At 43.9% G+C, this 15986-nt stretch overlaps 4 protein-coding genes across 6 annotated transcripts; 2 read left to right on the top strand and 2 right to left on the bottom strand.

Moving 5' to 3' along the window:
* Positions 1-60: 60 nt before the first annotated feature.
* On the bottom strand, positions 61-2950 carry ccnd3 (cyclin D3). The gene is made up of 5 exons (XM_067240212.1): positions 2572-2950; positions 2174-2389; positions 1830-1989; positions 916-1058; positions 61-672 (listed from the first exon to the last, which is right to left on the bottom strand). The coding sequence occupies exons 1-5, from the start codon at positions 2809-2811 to the stop codon at positions 505-507; spliced, it is 927 nt and encodes a 308-aa protein (XP_067096313.1). The 5' UTR covers positions 2812-2950; the 3' UTR covers positions 61-504.
* Positions 2951-3093: 143 nt separating this feature from the next.
* bysl (bystin-like) lies at positions 3094-5973 on the bottom strand. The gene is made up of 7 exons (XM_067239683.1): positions 5574-5973; positions 5208-5367; positions 4967-5105; positions 4735-4868; positions 4469-4629; positions 4075-4177; positions 3094-3866 (listed from the first exon to the last, which is right to left on the bottom strand). Exons 1-7 carry the CDS (start codon positions 5836-5838, stop codon positions 3515-3517), a joined length of 1314 nt encoding a protein of 437 aa, XP_067095784.1. The 5' UTR covers positions 5839-5973; the 3' UTR covers positions 3094-3514.
* Positions 5974-6193: 220 nt separating this feature from the next.
* On the top strand, positions 6194-7798 carry med20 (mediator complex subunit 20). Its single transcript, XM_067242142.1, has 4 exons — positions 6194-6245; positions 6498-6643; positions 6761-7014; positions 7093-7798. Exons 1-4 carry the CDS (start codon positions 6232-6234, stop codon positions 7315-7317), a joined length of 639 nt encoding a protein of 212 aa, XP_067098243.1. The 5' UTR covers positions 6194-6231; the 3' UTR covers positions 7318-7798.
* Positions 7799-8007: 209 nt separating this feature from the next.
* On the top strand, positions 8008-14796 carry usp49 (ubiquitin specific peptidase 49). Of its 3 annotated transcripts, none has more exons than XM_067246416.1 (7): positions 8008-8087; positions 9360-9447; positions 9593-11082; positions 11220-11427; positions 11574-11682; positions 11994-12199; positions 12773-14796. In XM_067246416.1, exons 3-7 carry the CDS (start codon positions 9658-9660, stop codon positions 12874-12876), a joined length of 2052 nt encoding a protein of 683 aa, XP_067102517.1. In that variant the 5' UTR covers positions 8008-8087; positions 9360-9447; positions 9593-9657; the 3' UTR covers positions 12877-14796. The 3 variants fall into 3 exon arrangements, with proteins under 3 accessions (XP_067102517.1, XP_067102501.1, XP_067102509.1); XM_067246400.1 differs by having other exon boundaries at positions 11994-12211; XM_067246408.1 differs by lacking the exon at positions 8008-8087 and adding an exon at positions 8727-8801 and having other exon boundaries at positions 11994-12211.
* Positions 14797-15986: the final 1190 nt, after the last annotated feature.

Genomic DNA, 15986 nt, shown 5'->3' with positions numbered 1-15986 from the left:
TAAGGACTGAATACATTTAATAGATAAGAAACCTTTTATGATAATTCATATTGTATGCATTGAAAGCATTGACTCACCAAGCTCACATTAACATCAAGTGAAAAATGTCAGGCAAGTGTGACAAATGGCATGTCTGAAGTGAAAAAAAACGTCACTAACCAAATAGGAATACTATTGCAACTGTATACTAAAGCAAGATAAAGAAACAAAACTTTTTTTTTAATGTTAGAAGCAACCGCCAAACAACAACAACACAGAACTCTTAAATAGACTGACTAATAGCAGGGAACCATTACATAATGTCACAAAAGGACATCCTCTAATTAATTATGTGTGAACACCAAGTGTACGAGGAACTTCAAGTTATCACAGACAATCTTGGTACAGAGATAATGTGCTACAGTGTTGCATACTGCCATTAGCTATTGCTCTGGTCTCACTTGAATTATTACATAAATAAACTGCCAATCGCTCCTGAGACTAGTTAAAGTGAAGTTGTGTACATCATTTGTAGACCAAGGGGGACAAATGTACGTCCTGCACGTCAGTGGGGGTGTAGCTATGCTCAAGGGCAGGTGTTCCTGGCCGGCTGACAGCTGTGGATTGGGAGCACGAGGGAAGGTTGAGGTCAAGCATATTTTCCAACTGACCATAACAGGAGCAGAGGGAGTCCTGTTAAGGTACAGAGCAAAACATATAAGTCACCAATTATCAAGACACAGGTTACAGATGCACAAAATATGTTGTTGGCCTAAGCATCACCCAATAACAAGTGTGTTTAGGATTCATCCTGAAACAGTTAAGCTAACTTTAAACCTTTTCCCTACCACGGTGAACTGCAAGGCAGGTTTGAGTTTGAGACAGATAGAATATATTAAATCAGCAGAATATTAGGTTATACAGTATTAGCCTTACTAGATCAATGGCCAACTGATTAGCCAGAAGCTGCATGAGTGAATCAGTGGAGAGCCCTCCATTAAGAAGACTAAGTCTGCGGATAGCAGCTGCCACACTGGCACAAGCGATTGTTGAGGGCAGGAACACTGAAAATGTATATTCTGGAAACAGAGAATAGGAAAAAGGATGTACAAAACTAGTATATTTTTGGATTAGTAACAGCTTAATATTAACTTGTGGATGGCAGTTAATGCAGGGCAAAATATCAAAATACCAGAGTGCTGAAGGAAATACTGTTGGTCAATTTGTAGCCAGGAGGAAATCGATAAAATCCCTGAGATGAGCCACAAGAGAAATACTCTCATACACACCATGACACAAAAGCGAAGTTCTAAAATGCCATTCCAAAAGCTGATTGTCTTTTAGATATTAGGCTGGTGTGACTAACAAACCGTTTTAAGTACTCTTTTACTGAAACCATAGAGATGCAAGGTCAAACTCAATGCAAAATACTATATCCCTGTGACTGGTTGCCTCAGGCAACCTCATGGGAGATTCGTGGGAAATTGGGCAACTGAAAGGACAGACGTAGGTCTTTCATACCACACAATACAGGATTACACAAACTCATCCCCATCTCTGCAATGAACCGCTGACACTTCGAAATCGAAGTTATGGGTTGCCTCATGCAACCTCGTGGGAGATTCGTGGGAAATTGGGCAACTGAAAGGGGGGACGTAGGTCTTTCATACCGCAATACAGGATTACACAAACTCATCCCCATATCTGCAATGAACTGCTGACACATCAAAATTAGTTATGGCTACTGTGTGCCCATTGTTCATCAAACACAGGGTTGCCTGGTTTGATTGAATAAGAAAAACAGCAGATATCACTGAATCAGCTAACTCCATTAGACAAAATGCCCATACCTGTTGCTGCAAGGGCGATGTAGGAGTGGACATGTCTGCGCAAGGCATGGAGGTTGAGAGGGATTATTGGTATTTCATGAAGAATGGGTTCCAGGAAGTCAGAGGGAAGCACAGAGCCAAGATTCCATTCTAACCCAGCTACTACAGGCAGCTCCCACTGCTGTGGACCAAACACAGCACACACACACAAACACACAGTTTAGAAGCATTATATCCACATATTTGAAGATGAAACATTTGTATTAATCTTTCATGACATCTTTCAATTATACACCCTTTAAATTGCCAGTGTAGGCTACTGTGTCATGTCACCTATTGTAATATATGTCAAATCTTGTATTTACCAGGAGATCAGAGACAGAAATGGCATTGTCTGTGTAGATACAAAGCCTTCTGGCACTCAAGGGAACTGTTTCTCGTAGCTTGGAAGATAGGAACATACAAACAGCTCCTAGAAGCTGCAGGTTTGTCCTCTGAACAAAAACACGACTCAAATAACGATCTAGGTAGTGGATTGCCAAAGGAAACACCTCTTCTTCACACTTCTGCTCCTCACAAACCTGCCAGAGAAAAGTTATATGGAGGTGTTGAGCAACACTTTCAAATATTAGATCTATCATCTATCCTGACACCGCGAAGGCCGATGTGTTGTGCATAGCTTGGATAACAGCCTGATGTTGAGTGTTATTACGGTATCCGGGGAAGCTATACATCTAACGTTATGCAACATTAGCTCAATTACCTGCAGCATCCATACAGCCAATACTCTCCTCATGTAGGGTTGAATATCTGTCTGAACTGTGCCAAAGTAGGATGGCATAACTCGACTTGTCTTCTCTATGACTAAGAGATTTTGCCAAATCCGATAGTCCGTTGTCAAGACAGGGTCTTTGCAGGCCCGGATAGCCATGACCTCAGCAGATTGGGTGGTACAGTTTGATGTAGTTATGAATCCTCCATCTTCATGACATGTCAACTCCATTCGACGAAACAAATTAATATGTTACCGCCGTAATTTTTGTCTGACAGACACTTTGCTACAATCGAGGCTAATCTGAAGAAGTTTGTCAATTGCTAGCAAAACTAGCAGGGTCAACAAAAGCAGCTATTCTGAAGGTGGTTTCCTCAATCTCAAATCCGCTGTTTTCGCGCAGCATTCCACAACTGCGACTGCTAGGCAGCCAGCACCAAACGTGAGTGCCTAGAGCAGTCATATGAAAACCTAATCTTCATAAATCAGAATTTTCACACTGATCAAACATCAAACCTTTACAAAGATTGTTTGGATTATTTACTTTTTAAATTTATCAGTCCATTGTTGTCAGATGTGGTTAATGCACGTATGGGTGAGGGCGACATTCCAAGGGTGATTTGTGAAAGTCCATATAAAATTATTATTTGGGAAACAAAACATTGCAACAATTGTTTAAGACAGTATTTAAACACAAAATGTGCATGTTCATGTAATTTTGTGAACACATACACTCAATGTGGCCTGAAGTGTGAGGTGTTTCATTTAGCATTCACAAAACAATTGCACAATCAATATATATCGATTCCAGGGTCTGCATGGTCTGACATACACCTACAATGGCAGCCTTCGCTAATTTTCAGTGTACAGCGTACAATATTAACTATGATGGCATCATAGAGAAAAAGATAGTGGGAGCATGCCCTGCCCACACTCAGTCCATCATCATGACTGGCATTGCCGTTTCAAGATCCCGGGATTCAGAGTTTTGCAGCTCTCGTCGGATCTCTGCAGAGATCTGAGGGTGTGTTTGAATCTTGAGTAGCTCCAGCAGTGCTCCCTTCTGTTCAGAAGCCAGGTCAGCCTTGTAGCGCTGCGTCAGGGTGAGCAGGCTCTGATGCCACAGCACAGGAAGGACACGTTTCTCACTGCGGAAAGACAGGAAGTGTGCGACCAAGGCATCCAGGACACGGAATGGCACGGCATATTTCTTGTCCAGTAACAGACGCAGAAAGATGCTGTTGGCACCATTGTACTCCATCTCTGCGAGTTTCAGCATGGCAGCGCTGAGGGTTAAAGAGACATTTCCAGTCAATATTCCCACTTACTGTCTTCTCAGTTTGAAAGGTGTCACAACTAAGAGTGTATGCACTCAATCAAGGTAAAAACTAGTGTATTAACAGATGGTTGATATTTGGATAATAAAAGTCTCCTTTGATTCGACTAGGTAAGATTATACCATCGTACCTCCTTAAAGGAGGATCCCTTCCTTACCTGGAGTGGAGTACAGGTATCGAGCACTTGGTAAGTATGCTTCCGATGATGATGGCTTCTCTAAGAGTGCATGTTCCAGATTCACAGAGAGGGATCAGAATACCTGAGGGAAACAAATGAGCATAAAATAAAACTGGATTATTGATCACTGTTTTAGCAAATAGCATACTGACATCTAGGGGTTATGTACGGGATAATGTACAGCAAGATTACTGTACAAGTCTTTTACAAGAGAGAGTATTGTGATTAAGTAACACCTGCACATTTTGGCAACTACACAGACACATAACTTGCCCTTGTGTTAATGCCTCAGTTTCTGTGGTAAGCACAATTGACCGGTGAGCCTCGGGGCACCCTGCCGCTGGATATACTCATTTCTATTCAAGTATCTCACCTTTAAACCATGCCCCAGGTTTGAAGAGGGCTTTCTTCAATGCATTGTAAAGGTGGAAGTTGAGTTTTTTGTACTCTGCTATGTCATCTCTTATTCTTGGCAGCAGCACCAAATTGTAGAACCTTTGGGCCATTCGCTCTTTCAGATTGGAAGAGAAGATTCTGCAATAAACGGAAGCTTTATAGTTAGCCACTGTCCAACTTAGATATAACATATCCTTGCAAATGGACACACAGATCAACTGCATCTCTATAGTTCCAACATACCTTGTTGCCTGGTACATAGCAGCAGCTGTCCAGGTCTCAGGCTCAGTCAGGTACAGTACTTGCTCCCAGTTTGATAATGCCGGAATGATCTTGAAAGCCTTGGGGAGCTTACCACTTCTGTATCTAGACAAGACCTAAAACGGCATTCAAACAAGTAAGACAACTGTTCTCAGCAATATATTTACCTGCTATGATACACAGCTGTTGAAATATATCCGACATAACTTGTCACCTTGTTTACCCCTCTGTAGACTTCAATGACCCTCGGGTCCAGCTGTGGCATTGGTCTTCCTGAAACCTCTGACATGACGGTTCCCACTTCTGTCTGTTTCTCTGTGATCTTCTCCATGATGATGTCAGCCAGTGTCCGCCTACAATAACAAGTGAGTATCATATAAAAAAAATAGCCATGTGTTATGACGGAAAGTGATACCCAGGCTTGATTCGGAGTCCAGCCTTTTGTTTTAGCTTACCTCATTGGAGGATTTTTATTCATGAAAATTTCAATGGCTTTCTCATCCTCTGCATCCACCACCACTTCAGTTGCACAGCCAGCATCATCCCCCTCTCCTGCTCCTGCTTCTCCAAGAGCTGGCCACTCCTCATCTGAGTCTTCATCCTTGGTGTGAGGGCCTACAACAGAAATAACAGTATGACAACAACCGTCTTCCAGGGGATAAAACAAACATCACAATAACATAATATTTGACCCACTAGTTCATAAAAAAATATTCATATTCCATAAGCAAGGCTTATAGTATTATTAGTAGGCTGACTTAAGAACGGGGATGTCATTAAGAACAACTTGTATCACTTCGGTAGCTAGCGTGCAACGTCACCTAAAACGGTGGCTGGTTTTTTCTTGACCTCCGGTTCCAAGCCATATTCTGTCTGTAGTTCCTCTTGCTGAATTCGAGCCTGTTCCAAGATTTTCCGTGACAGACGCTCGTCCACGTACTCATCTTCTTCATCTTCCCTCGTGTCTCTGCTCTTTACTCTGCCTGGGACTCTTACCATGTCCCCTTGCAGAATCTGATCAGCCAACGCCAATGTTCCACCGCTTTTTTCAACCCCTCCGCCTCTGGATTTCTTCACTTTAGGCATTTGTAAGGCTCTTTAAAGACAGTAAAGTGGCACTACTTATTGTTTGTTCCTACTTAAAAAAAGATTTGCCAAAAGTATTCTAACATTAATGTTAGCTTGCGTAGACTTGTTTTTAACCCGCACGTGCACTGCTACAGCGGAAGTGACGCTAAACTACATTTCCGTACATTTTAGAAAGTACATTTCATCAGCTTTTACAGATTCATAAATATATATTTTTTAACACATTTAGAGAACCTATAATCGAATATTGATTACGCTAATATATCGAATGTATGAATATAATGCACATTGATGATTTGTCAGCACCAATAATTGCATCATTTCCTCTTACGCCGGACATTGATGGTTTGTTTGCGCGTAGATTTTCGGAACAAGCTAACTGCTGGCACAATGGGGGTGACTTGGTGAGATTGGGGTAGTTTATTTGCTGAATTTTCTGCCAAGTATAAAACTAATAAAAAACATATTGCTTCGAGATTATTTATTAAGCCTGGTTACTTATTGTCCGCAAATTTTAAGTAAATTATACTTGTTGACTCACGAGACATTTTACTGTTCCTTTTTCGATATGCTCTGAATGTCTTCACAACCGCATTCAAGATTAAACCTTTGTGTGGCATATATAAGTGTAATGCCAACGTTGTTCTATGCTTCAGTGTGTGTCAGGTGCCCATTGCAGAGGGGAAGAGTGTGCAGCAAACAATAGACATTCTGCACAAAAAACTGGAACAACTTGGCGCTGTGAAGCATGGAAGCTTTTACGTGGACTGTGAGACGTACCATGCCACAGGAAACGCCAGCGGTACAATAAATGTCACGTCTATTTTTGCACTAATATGCACACAATTCTAGTCTACCTACTTCTAATCCTAATCTAAACCCACATCAATGAAAACTGTTTCTGTTTTTTCCATCACAGGTCAGCCTTCAAAGCTTCTCTATGTGATGCACAATTCTGAGACTCCACTGAGCTGCCTAGCTCTGTTTGAAGGGGGGCCCTGTCTAACTGCAGATGGAAATTTTGATGTGCTCATGATAAAGCTGAAGAGCCACTTTCAGAATGCCAAGGGGCACAAGGTGGAGAGTCGTGGCACCCGCTACCGCTATTGTGATTTCCTGATCAAAGTTGGAGCTGTCACAATGAGCTCTAGTGCAAGGGGCATTTCAGTAGAGGTGAGGAACTGAAAGTCCACTTATAACTAAAATGGATGTGTTATCTGTACAATTTCTAACCTGTTTGTGTTTGTCAAGGTGGAGTATTGTCCCTGCGTGATCCCAGGGGACTGCTGGAACTTGATGAAAGAGTTTATGCAGACATTCCTGGGCCCTAGCATCCCTGAGCTACCCTCAGTCTTTGCCACCAAACCTGAGGGTCTATATGCCCCAGCGGACTGTGTTGACACCATGACTCAGTATCTGGAGTTATTCAGCAAACTACGTAAACAGCAGGTAATTCCAGGGGGTACTGGACGCTGAGGTCTCCAGGAAAGGGAAAAGGAATATTCCTCAACTGTTTCTCAACATTCTAATGGACCCAATTTATGAAAAGACTTCTATTCACGTTCACCAATGACAGTTATTTCCAATCAGATTGGGGATTCAGTCATGACATGTCAAATGACCAGATTAAGGGAACATCTGTGTTTTCAAATCCTGGAGGCATTGTTTGTATGCAAAAAAGGCTATAGCAGAGATCTGAAATAAAAGGAATGCAAGTCCCTGTGGGGCCTTTAACAACTGTAGAAAACAGTGGACTTAATGTATAATAGCCAGGAATGCAAAACACACATATCATCTGACTTTGCCTATTTAGAATTAAATAAAGTAATGGAATATCAAAACCTATTTCATGCCATTGGGATGTGTGCATTGGTTTGATGTTTCTGGCTAATAATGTGAGAAGTTTGTACTGTTTTCTTAAACTTGTTTTTCCAATCAATAAACACCTTTTTTATAACTTGTCTTGCTTAACTTGCATATTAAATAACGGAAATAATTATCAGAACATAAAAACTGCCAACAATACGCTATTTGGCTCGGCTCCGAGTTGAAGGAATGAATGCCACATCCTGTGTGCCAATCGATGCGAGTCAACGTAGAACGGTGTGTGAACGGACTAGCTAGCTACTACTACTAGCTAACGTTCGAGATTTGTTCCCGCACGGTTGAAAAGCCAGCCCGGATCAGAAAGAAAGAGTTCGGTTGTCTCGGGGTTTCTGACTGACAACAACATGCAAATGTTGGCGGTAATTTTTTTAGAAATGTTTACATTTTATGGGGTTGTTTTTTATGATGAGTACCAAATGTCATTTGTCAAGTGAAATTGTCTTGTTAAAGTAGCTAGTATAGTAGTGGCAGGGCTAAGTAACTATCAGCCTAGCAAGCTAGGTATTTAGCTACTTCACTGATTAGGGCTAGATAGCTTGCAGGCTAGTAACAAATCCCGATGGTGGTTGACTTCCCTGCTCTTCTTGCCCTGGCTAACGTCAGCTAGCTAGCTAGTTTAAGGTGGAGCTAGCAAGCCACCGGCTGTAGTTATGTTGCTAGCGTGGTGTTAAAAAGCTAGCTAGTCTAGTATGCTAACTACATTTATGTTCGTTCTCCACACATCGCTAGCGAGCTAGCTAACTTGACTAGGGTATATAACTTTAACGATGTGCTGTCTGGCAGTGTTTAATAATGTTAGCCATTGCCGTCGTCAGAAAATGTTGTGACAGTATTCAGAAGACGGAGGATATATATGAGACTGGTCTTTGTTCTGTCTGGTACTAGAAGTACGGTGCCTGGTAATTGAGCTACACTAGCGACCGAAGTAGTCTAGCAAACGTTAGCTTGTATTGCCAGTTTAGTCAGCCATCTGGCTGTATGAGCATCGATTGCATTGTCTTGAAAATGGAAGAGGATAGAAAACTAGCTAGCATGCTGGCCAAACACTGACAAAGAAGGACAATACCAAAGAGGTGAATGAATGACAGTTGCATCAAATATTCTTCTACATTTAGATTTTTACCATTGACATGAAACGAAGTGAGGAATTGTTGGGTTGCATGATTGTCCAGGCATAAGGTCGGACGGTCTCGAGTAAGTACCGTAGTTAAGTTAGGCGAACTATGTAGGTAGTCCAGCTTGCTAGCCACAGCCATGGCAGCAGTCTGTAGACTACTCGTTTGGCCTTAGTTAGACAGTGTTACAGAGTTTGTCTAATTTCACTTCTAAGGAGCTAGCTAGCTATGATACCTGACGACTGCAGGCTAAACGGGTGTTGGTATCCTGTGAACTAGTATCCTGTGAAGTTAATATATTGGCGATGATATTATAGATAGTTCAGCTCGTGTCCTACCTAGTAAGGTGGACGCCGTGTTCATCAACTTTTGCTGTGTTACTATGTTGTGGGACAAGCAGTCTTAGTATTCTTAGTCATTGTTGGCCAGTGGCAGTGGGTAACTTAATTTATTATCTAGTCCTGAAATTGCTTATACGTTTCTACCCCACTTGAAACCTATATTTCTTCATTGCAGTGAAACAGTGGATATTGCTGGTCGTTAAATGCTGTTATGAAGATCAGTTAGGTTGTAATGTTGACAGTACATCAACTGAATCAAAGCAGTAAGTAACAGACATCCAACAGGAGGGTTTTGTTCCACATGTAACTTCCATTTTAACCCGTTTTTATTTTTTATTCAGTCATAAATAATTAATTGGTTAATTAAAGCTTGTACATAAATAAATCTTTGGCATTTCCCTTTGTCAGAATGAGCTGCTGCTTGGCTCAGGGGGGTGGGTCCTGACGCCACAGGCACATGTGCATCTTGAGAGATGGATCGCTGTAAGCACGTGGGACGCCTCCGCCTGGGCCATGACCATTCAGTCCTGAACCCACAGAAATGGAGCTGTGTGGACTGCAGCACCACCGAGTCAGTGTGGGCATGTCTCAAGTGCTCCCATGTGGCCTGTGGCCGCTTCATCGAAGAGCACTCGCTCAAACACTTTCAGGAGTCCGGCCACCCGCTGGCCATGGAGGTGCGTGAGCTGGACGTCTTCTGCTTTGCCTGTGGGGACTACGTGCTCAACGACAATGCAGAAGGAGACCTTAAACTCCTCCGGGGGGCGCTGTCCACCGTGCGCAGCCCCGGCCGACGCTCCTTGCGCTCCTCGGCGGGCGGGGACTGTACCCCCTGGGTGGGCGAGGGGGGGCCGCAGCTGCAGCCAGCCATGCAGATGGCCCTGTGGCACCGCAGGAAGATGCTCCTGGGGAGCGTGATGCGGAGGTGGAGGGCGAGGCAGCAGGAGCTGCAGCGCCAGCGGGAGCAGAAGCTGGAGGAGGAGAAGGAGGAGCTGAGGCGCCAGAGGAAGGAGGTGAAGAGGAGGCTCCTGGGAGAGCTGGCCAACGTGCCGCCCAGGAAGAGCGCCCGGCTCCTCACCCGGACGCCTCGCTCCACCATCGCACTCATTCCCCTCAAGTTCCGGGACCCTCCCGAGCGCTTACCTCCTCTGCCCAAGAAGCCCCCCGCCATCACGCTGTCTCACAAGCCCTCTCGTAATGGTAGAACTCCGAAAGTGCGGAGGTTCTACTCCCACACTGCCACACGTCGCAGACTGGCCCCAGGTGTCACCGGTCTGCGTAACCTGGGCAACACGTGCTACATGAACTCTATCTTACAGGTGTTGAGCCACCTGCAGAAATTCAGGGAGTGTTTTCTCACACTGGACGTGTGTGAAACTGAGGAGCTGCTGGCTAAAACCAACAGCTCCCAGGGGAGAAAGGAGGTAGCAAGTGCCGTAGTTGGAGGCGGTAGCGCTGGGCTGCTGGCGCAGGGTTTAGGCTGCCCTCTGGCCAAGACGGGCAGCGGTGGCTCCCCAGAGAGCAGCAAGAAGATCACCCCTCCCTGCCTGAACGCAGCAGAGCTGGTCCAGCCCAAGGAGCCACGCTCGTCCACCCGCCAGCAGATGTCCCTCTGCCACGAGCTTCACACGCTCTTCAGGGTCATGTGGTCGGGCCGCTGGTCGCTGGTGTCGCCCTTCGCCATGCTGCACTCTGTGTGGAACCTGATCCCGGCGTTCCGGGGCTATGATCAGCAGGACGCCCAGGAGTTCCTGTGCGAGCTGCTGGACAAGGTGCAGCAGGAGCTGGAGTCAGAGGGCACCAAGCGCAGGATCGTCATCCCCATCACCCAGAGGAAGCTCTCCAAGCAGGTGCTCAAGGTCCTCAACACCATCTTCCATGGGCAGCTACTCAGTCAGGTGAGCCTCTTTTTTTTCCCTTCCTACCTTCTCCCCTCTTTCATTATTTCCCTAACTCGCACCCCAAGCATAATAAATACATTTGAGTTTCCGGCTCTGGCTTTCCACTTACTCTGTTCCCATGCTGTTTGTTTTAGGTGACGTGTCTGTCGTGTAAGCACAAGTCCAACACAGTGGAGCCCTTCTGGGACCTCTCCCTGGAGTTCCCTGAGCGCTACCACAGCATGCAGAAGGGCTCCAGCTCCATGGCCTTCCAGCGCAGCTGCTCCCTCACAGAGATGCTGGCCAAGTTCACTGAGACCGAGGCCCTTGAAGGAAGCATTTATGCCTGCAACAACTGCAACAGTGAGTATTTAGACGGAGACTTACAAAGGCCTCTTTGGAGTGGCAGAGTGGTCCTAGATTAAAATCGACCACACAAGTCAATAGAACATCCCATTCATTAAGAGGCAGACGTCAGTCGTGGAGCTAATGTTTACGTCTTCTGCCAGGGAAGAGACGGAAGACGTCCCACAAGCCCCTGGTTTTGTCAGAAGCGTGTAAGCAGCTTCTGATCTACCGCTTACCTCAGGTTCTACGGCTGCACCTCAAACGCTTCAGGTCAGTGAAGAACGGTCATGTTGAGGAGCCTGCTATCACTGATTAATCCAGATCATGACTGTCAATCCAAGCTGATATGTCAAAGTTTATTTTAACATGTTAACCAATGGTAATGTATGTAAATATATTGATATATGGGCTTATGTTCAGAACAGTCCTATGCTTTTAAAATTACTCATGGTAGTTAAAGTGTTATCTCGACCGTGGTAGAAATTTGGGATGGACAGATCAGCACAAATTGCCTTTGATGCTTAACTTGTGTGTAGAGGATCCACTTCCATGCTAACTACAATAATCTGTGTGTATAACAGATGGTCAGGTCGGAACCACAGGGAAAAGATTGGCGTCCACGTGGCCTTCGACCAGGTTCTGAATATAGAACCCTACTGCTGCAGTGACTCGGGTCATACCGTCCATAGAGAGGGCTACACCTACGACCTGTCTGCTGTGGTCATGCACCATGGGAAAGGCTTCGGCTCAGGGCACTACACCGCATACTGCTACAATACAGAAGGAGGTGAGCTACCAGGTGTGCTCTGACACATGGCTACTTCTTTTTATTGCTGTCATGTGCTGTCGATTTCAGATGGTGTGCTTGATTTCTATTCATTTAAAGCAGGGGTGTCAAACCCTGGTCCTCGAGGGCCGCTGTCCTGCATGTTCTAGATGTTTCCCTGCTCCAACACACCTGATTCAATTAAATGGGTTGTTATAACGACCATTCATTCGAATCAGGTGAGCTGGATCAGGGAAACATCTCAAACATGCAGGACAGTGGCCCTCGAGGACCAGGGTTTGACACCCCTGATTTAAAGGTACCTGTTTTTAGAAGTATCGATCCCCAAGTCGATGGTATCTTGAGAGATCATGCTCCTGAGTTAAGGGGGAAACATTTGGGTTTCTCCATTGACTGCCAATCTGTCAGTACATCAGATGCATGTCTGACCACTGTTTTTCTTCCTGCTCGTGGGCATGGCCTTTTGAACGTGGATGTGTTGTTTGACCTGGGATCATAACGACCCCTGGAGATCTTGTGAAATCTCATGTCTTTCCAGATGTTTAACTCCCATCTCTTCTGCTCCCCTCCCAGGGTTCTGGGTCCACTGTAATGACTCTGAGATGAACGTGTGCAACGTGGAGGAGGTGTGCAACACTCAGGCCTACATTCTGTTCTACACCCAGAGGTCTGCCTAGAGCCTTTCCCTCTGACGCCACCCTGCCTGAACCTCGGGCCCAGGCCCATCTGATAAACTCATATCATCGGTCCGTCATTGTCCAGGACCAGAGGACTGCGGGCCACCAGGGGACTCCCTATGAAACCTGATGTTCCCTCACACACCACTGTGTGTCCAACCAGGTGTGCGGGTTGAACCACCCAGGTTTATGTCTGCCATGTCTGGCTCTCAGCCAGGCACCCCTGTGAAAGCTACTGAACATTAATGCCACATTGGGAGGCATTGTTGACTCTGAAATGTGTGGTTGCCATCAGCGGCCTTATGTTTTAAAGCCTCATGGATGTGTTGTTCTAAATGAGGATGACGGTGGATTACATGTTTTTTTTATATTTTTTATAGCACCTTTCATCAGGTCCCAAAGTACTGTATTGTATTGGCATGGACTGACCATTGACGAGAGCGGGTCAGGAGGATCTGTGAGCCTGCTGGTTCTGTCACACATTCAAGAGCCAATGCTGCTTCCTTTTTGTTGCACATTTTTTATGTTGATGAGATGTCAACCAAGGGCATTTTAGACTCCTTCCTATTATCATGTGTATGTCACTACTCTGACCTCTCTTTACTGCTGTGGAGACCAGGCTTCATCTTAGACCTGGGCGTCTTCTGCTGGGATGGAACATGATGAATGAACAGGTATATAACGAGTTAACAAGCAGACCTGGGGCGAAAGTCGATTTGAAATCTTTTTTTGGTTGAAGTGTCAGAACAGTGGGTTCCATTGTACCAGATACAAGCATTTAAGCACAGATACCTAATTGAAAACAAATAGTATTCCGCCCAAGGTCTGATACCAAGTAAGAACTCTGTTTGTGTGTGTGTGTGTGTGTTTGTATGTGTATGTTTCCCCACCTTTTGACTGAAGGCCTAGAGTTGGCTAAAGGCAGACTGTTAAAAGAATGACAGACTGCATTGAGCCAATTGGCACGAAGCTGCACCTTTCGGGGAGGGTCTATGGCTGTTGACTGTATCTGTTAGATCAATAGTAACTCCTATGTTTTACATGGCAGCTCTCTCCTATCCCCACACTTTAAATAGAAGTGCTCGTTTTGGGCCTGGATGGTAGAATTGGTTCCATATCTTTCTTGGATTTTGGGATACCTTGACATGTTGGAAAAAAAGGCTTAATAATGTACCGAAAAATTCAAGAATGTGCAGAGATTTCCGCTCAAACAGGGAGGTACCCATTTTAACTGGAGCACCTGAAAGCAATATATGTACCTGTTACACCATGACAGGAAATCAAGATCAAATCAGGAATTATTCAACTTTGTGATACAATGTTTTTTTGTACTCTGCCATTTTTAAACAAGTCTTAAACAATTTGCTAGGTAATCAATGAATACTGTACCCCTGTGTTTGATAGAGAATCAAATGCGAAATTAGTTTTAATTGTTGAGAAGTTGGAACAATCTAATGACAATGAATGTCTTACTTTCTAGGGTCAACCCTTGAGCTCTTCAGTTTTGTCCAGTATTGTAAGAGCACCTGTCATAAATGTAATGGTTGTATGGGGTAGGCCTGACAATAAAGACAACAAATTGAAATACTGTATGTAGGTCTTAAGATGATGACCTGAAGATATCTATACCTACTATAATAATCTAGGTATCCAGAGACTTTTGCAGCATTTGAAAGCAAGACATTTTAACCTTTGACACCAGGGGTTGTATTTTTACAGTGCAAAACCTCAATGATATATGCCTACTGTTGGGTCTACATAAAATGTCTGATTGGTCAAGACATGTAACTGATGGGGTCAGGATTGGAGGTTAACTGAAACTTTATGAGCATGTCATGCCAACTTCAAACCAATTAGGGTGTTAACTGTCAGAATGTAAATCTTGTAATAGTCTATTTTTGTATAGATCGAAACTCTTAGAAACTAAAAAGAATAAAAGTAAACTTAATTAAACCATAAGAAATGTTAACAGCTAGCCATTACCTTTCCAAATATGAGGATTAAGAGTTTTATGGGAGCTTTGAAAGCAGAGCAGTTAAGTGTAAATAACACTGTACTGTAATCCATAGGATTAGTGGGTGAGCAGGAGCTGGAAGTATTTAGGAAGGTTTTATTGCCCTTTGGTCAGCTGTATAACATGGCTCTGTCTAGTTTAGAAATGTAAGAATAGGGGATGCCAATTTCCAGTTTCACCTCCAGAACGATAGAGTGCAGGGGATGGGCTGCCAAGACCAGGACATTCATGACACTCAAACACATTGGAATACTTCATTCCACAGAATTTTTGATTTGATTTATTAAGATTGATTCAGCAAACTGGATATAAACATGGAGGTGATGGTACGACATGCCAGTGAGTTTGACATTACATCAATTCTTTGCTGCTCTACAATAGTGGTCATGAAATAGCATATCTATGAATAGAATAGATTAATAGATTAGTTGTAGTTATCTCTGGCCCTCCAAGATTTTTCTTTGTATCATACATAAGAAACAAAAAGATAATACCTTGTCTAACGTCTAGATGGAGTTTCATCTAGTTTGTTAAAGAAAAAAAGATGTTTGTCGACAGCAGAAAGCATGTCTGACTGTAGGTGATGTAATGTTAGTCATGCTAACTAAGTGTATCTTTCCCTGGTCCAAATGCACATGTGAGGACATGCATGACCACATACTCAAACATTCAGTAAATGAGCAATCTTTTTGCTTGGCCTTGTGCTCCAAATATACAACCATCTTAACACAAACAGCAACATTTTAGGGTCTATCAAAGACAGTGTCATTTGCTCTAGTCATTCTAATGATTAGTTTATTAAAATGATTAGAAAAGGTTTCAAATGTTTCATGTTCAAAGTACTTACAATGAACACTCCGTTTTGGTGAAATAGTACGATAGTGGCTCAACACCAATTGATTGGTCATGAGCATATGCTGCTAGTGTTGCTAGGCAGGAGGTTTTCTATGTTACTTGTCATGGTAATCGCCATAAGACACCCAACAGTACCCCTCAACAGTCTCACAACCATCAATCAAACAGATTGCCTTCCACCATCTTAGGCAGTCTTCTCCATGCAGCTCCATTGTGGGATTGTAGGTCACAAAACCCCCTC

The sequence above is a fragment of the Osmerus mordax genome, chromosome 1 (genome assembly GCF_038355195.1).
Source record: "Osmerus mordax isolate fOsmMor3 chromosome 1, fOsmMor3.pri, whole genome shotgun sequence".
NCBI classification, from domain to species: Eukaryota; Metazoa; Chordata; class Actinopteri; order Osmeriformes; family Osmeridae; genus Osmerus; species Osmerus mordax.
Note: the sequence above shows the minus strand (reverse complement) of the source record. Positions and strands in the feature narration are given on the sequence as shown.

Coding starts and splice junctions, on each gene's coding strand:
- ccnd3 (XM_067240212.1), bottom strand. CDS start 2,811: ATGGAGTTGACATGTCATGAAGATGGAGGATTCATAACTACATCAAAC. Junction 2,390..2,571: donor TGGCTGTATGGATGCTGCAG/GTAATTGAGCTA, acceptor TTTCTCTGGCAG/GTTTGTGAGGAGCAGAAGTG. Junction 1,059..1,829: donor CATCGCCCTTGCAGCAACAG/GTATGGGCATTT, acceptor CTCTGTTTCCAG/AATATACATTTTCAGTGTTC.
- bysl (XM_067239683.1), bottom strand. CDS start 5,838: ATGCCTAAAGTGAAGAAATCCAGAGGCGGAGGGGTTGAAAAAAGCGGT. Junction 5,368..5,573: donor AAAACCAGCCACCGTTTTAG/GTGACGTTGCAC, acceptor TTTCTGTTGTAG/GCCCTCACACCAAGGATGAA. Junction 3,867..4,074: donor ATACCTGTACTCCACTCCAG/GTAAGGAAGGGA, acceptor TTTAACCCTCAG/CGCTGCCATGCTGAAACTCG.
- med20 (XM_067242142.1), top strand. Junction 6,644..6,760: donor TGCCACAGGAAACGCCAGCG/GTACAATAAATG, acceptor TTTCCATCACAG/GTCAGCCTTCAAAGCTTCTC. Junction 7,015..7,092: donor CAAGGGGCATTTCAGTAGAG/GTGAGGAACTGA, acceptor GTGTTTGTCAAG/GTGGAGTATTGTCCCTGCGT.
- usp49 (XM_067246400.1), top strand. CDS start 9,658: ATGGATCGCTGTAAGCACGTGGGACGCCTCCGCCTGGGCCATGACCAT. Junction 11,428..11,573: donor TGCCTGCAACAACTGCAACA/GTGAGTATTTAG, acceptor GTCTTCTGCCAG/GGAAGAGACGGAAGACGTCC. Junction 12,212..12,772: donor AGAAGGAGGTGAGCTACCAG/GTGTGCTCTGAC, acceptor CTCCCCTCCCAG/GGTTCTGGGTCCACTGTAAT.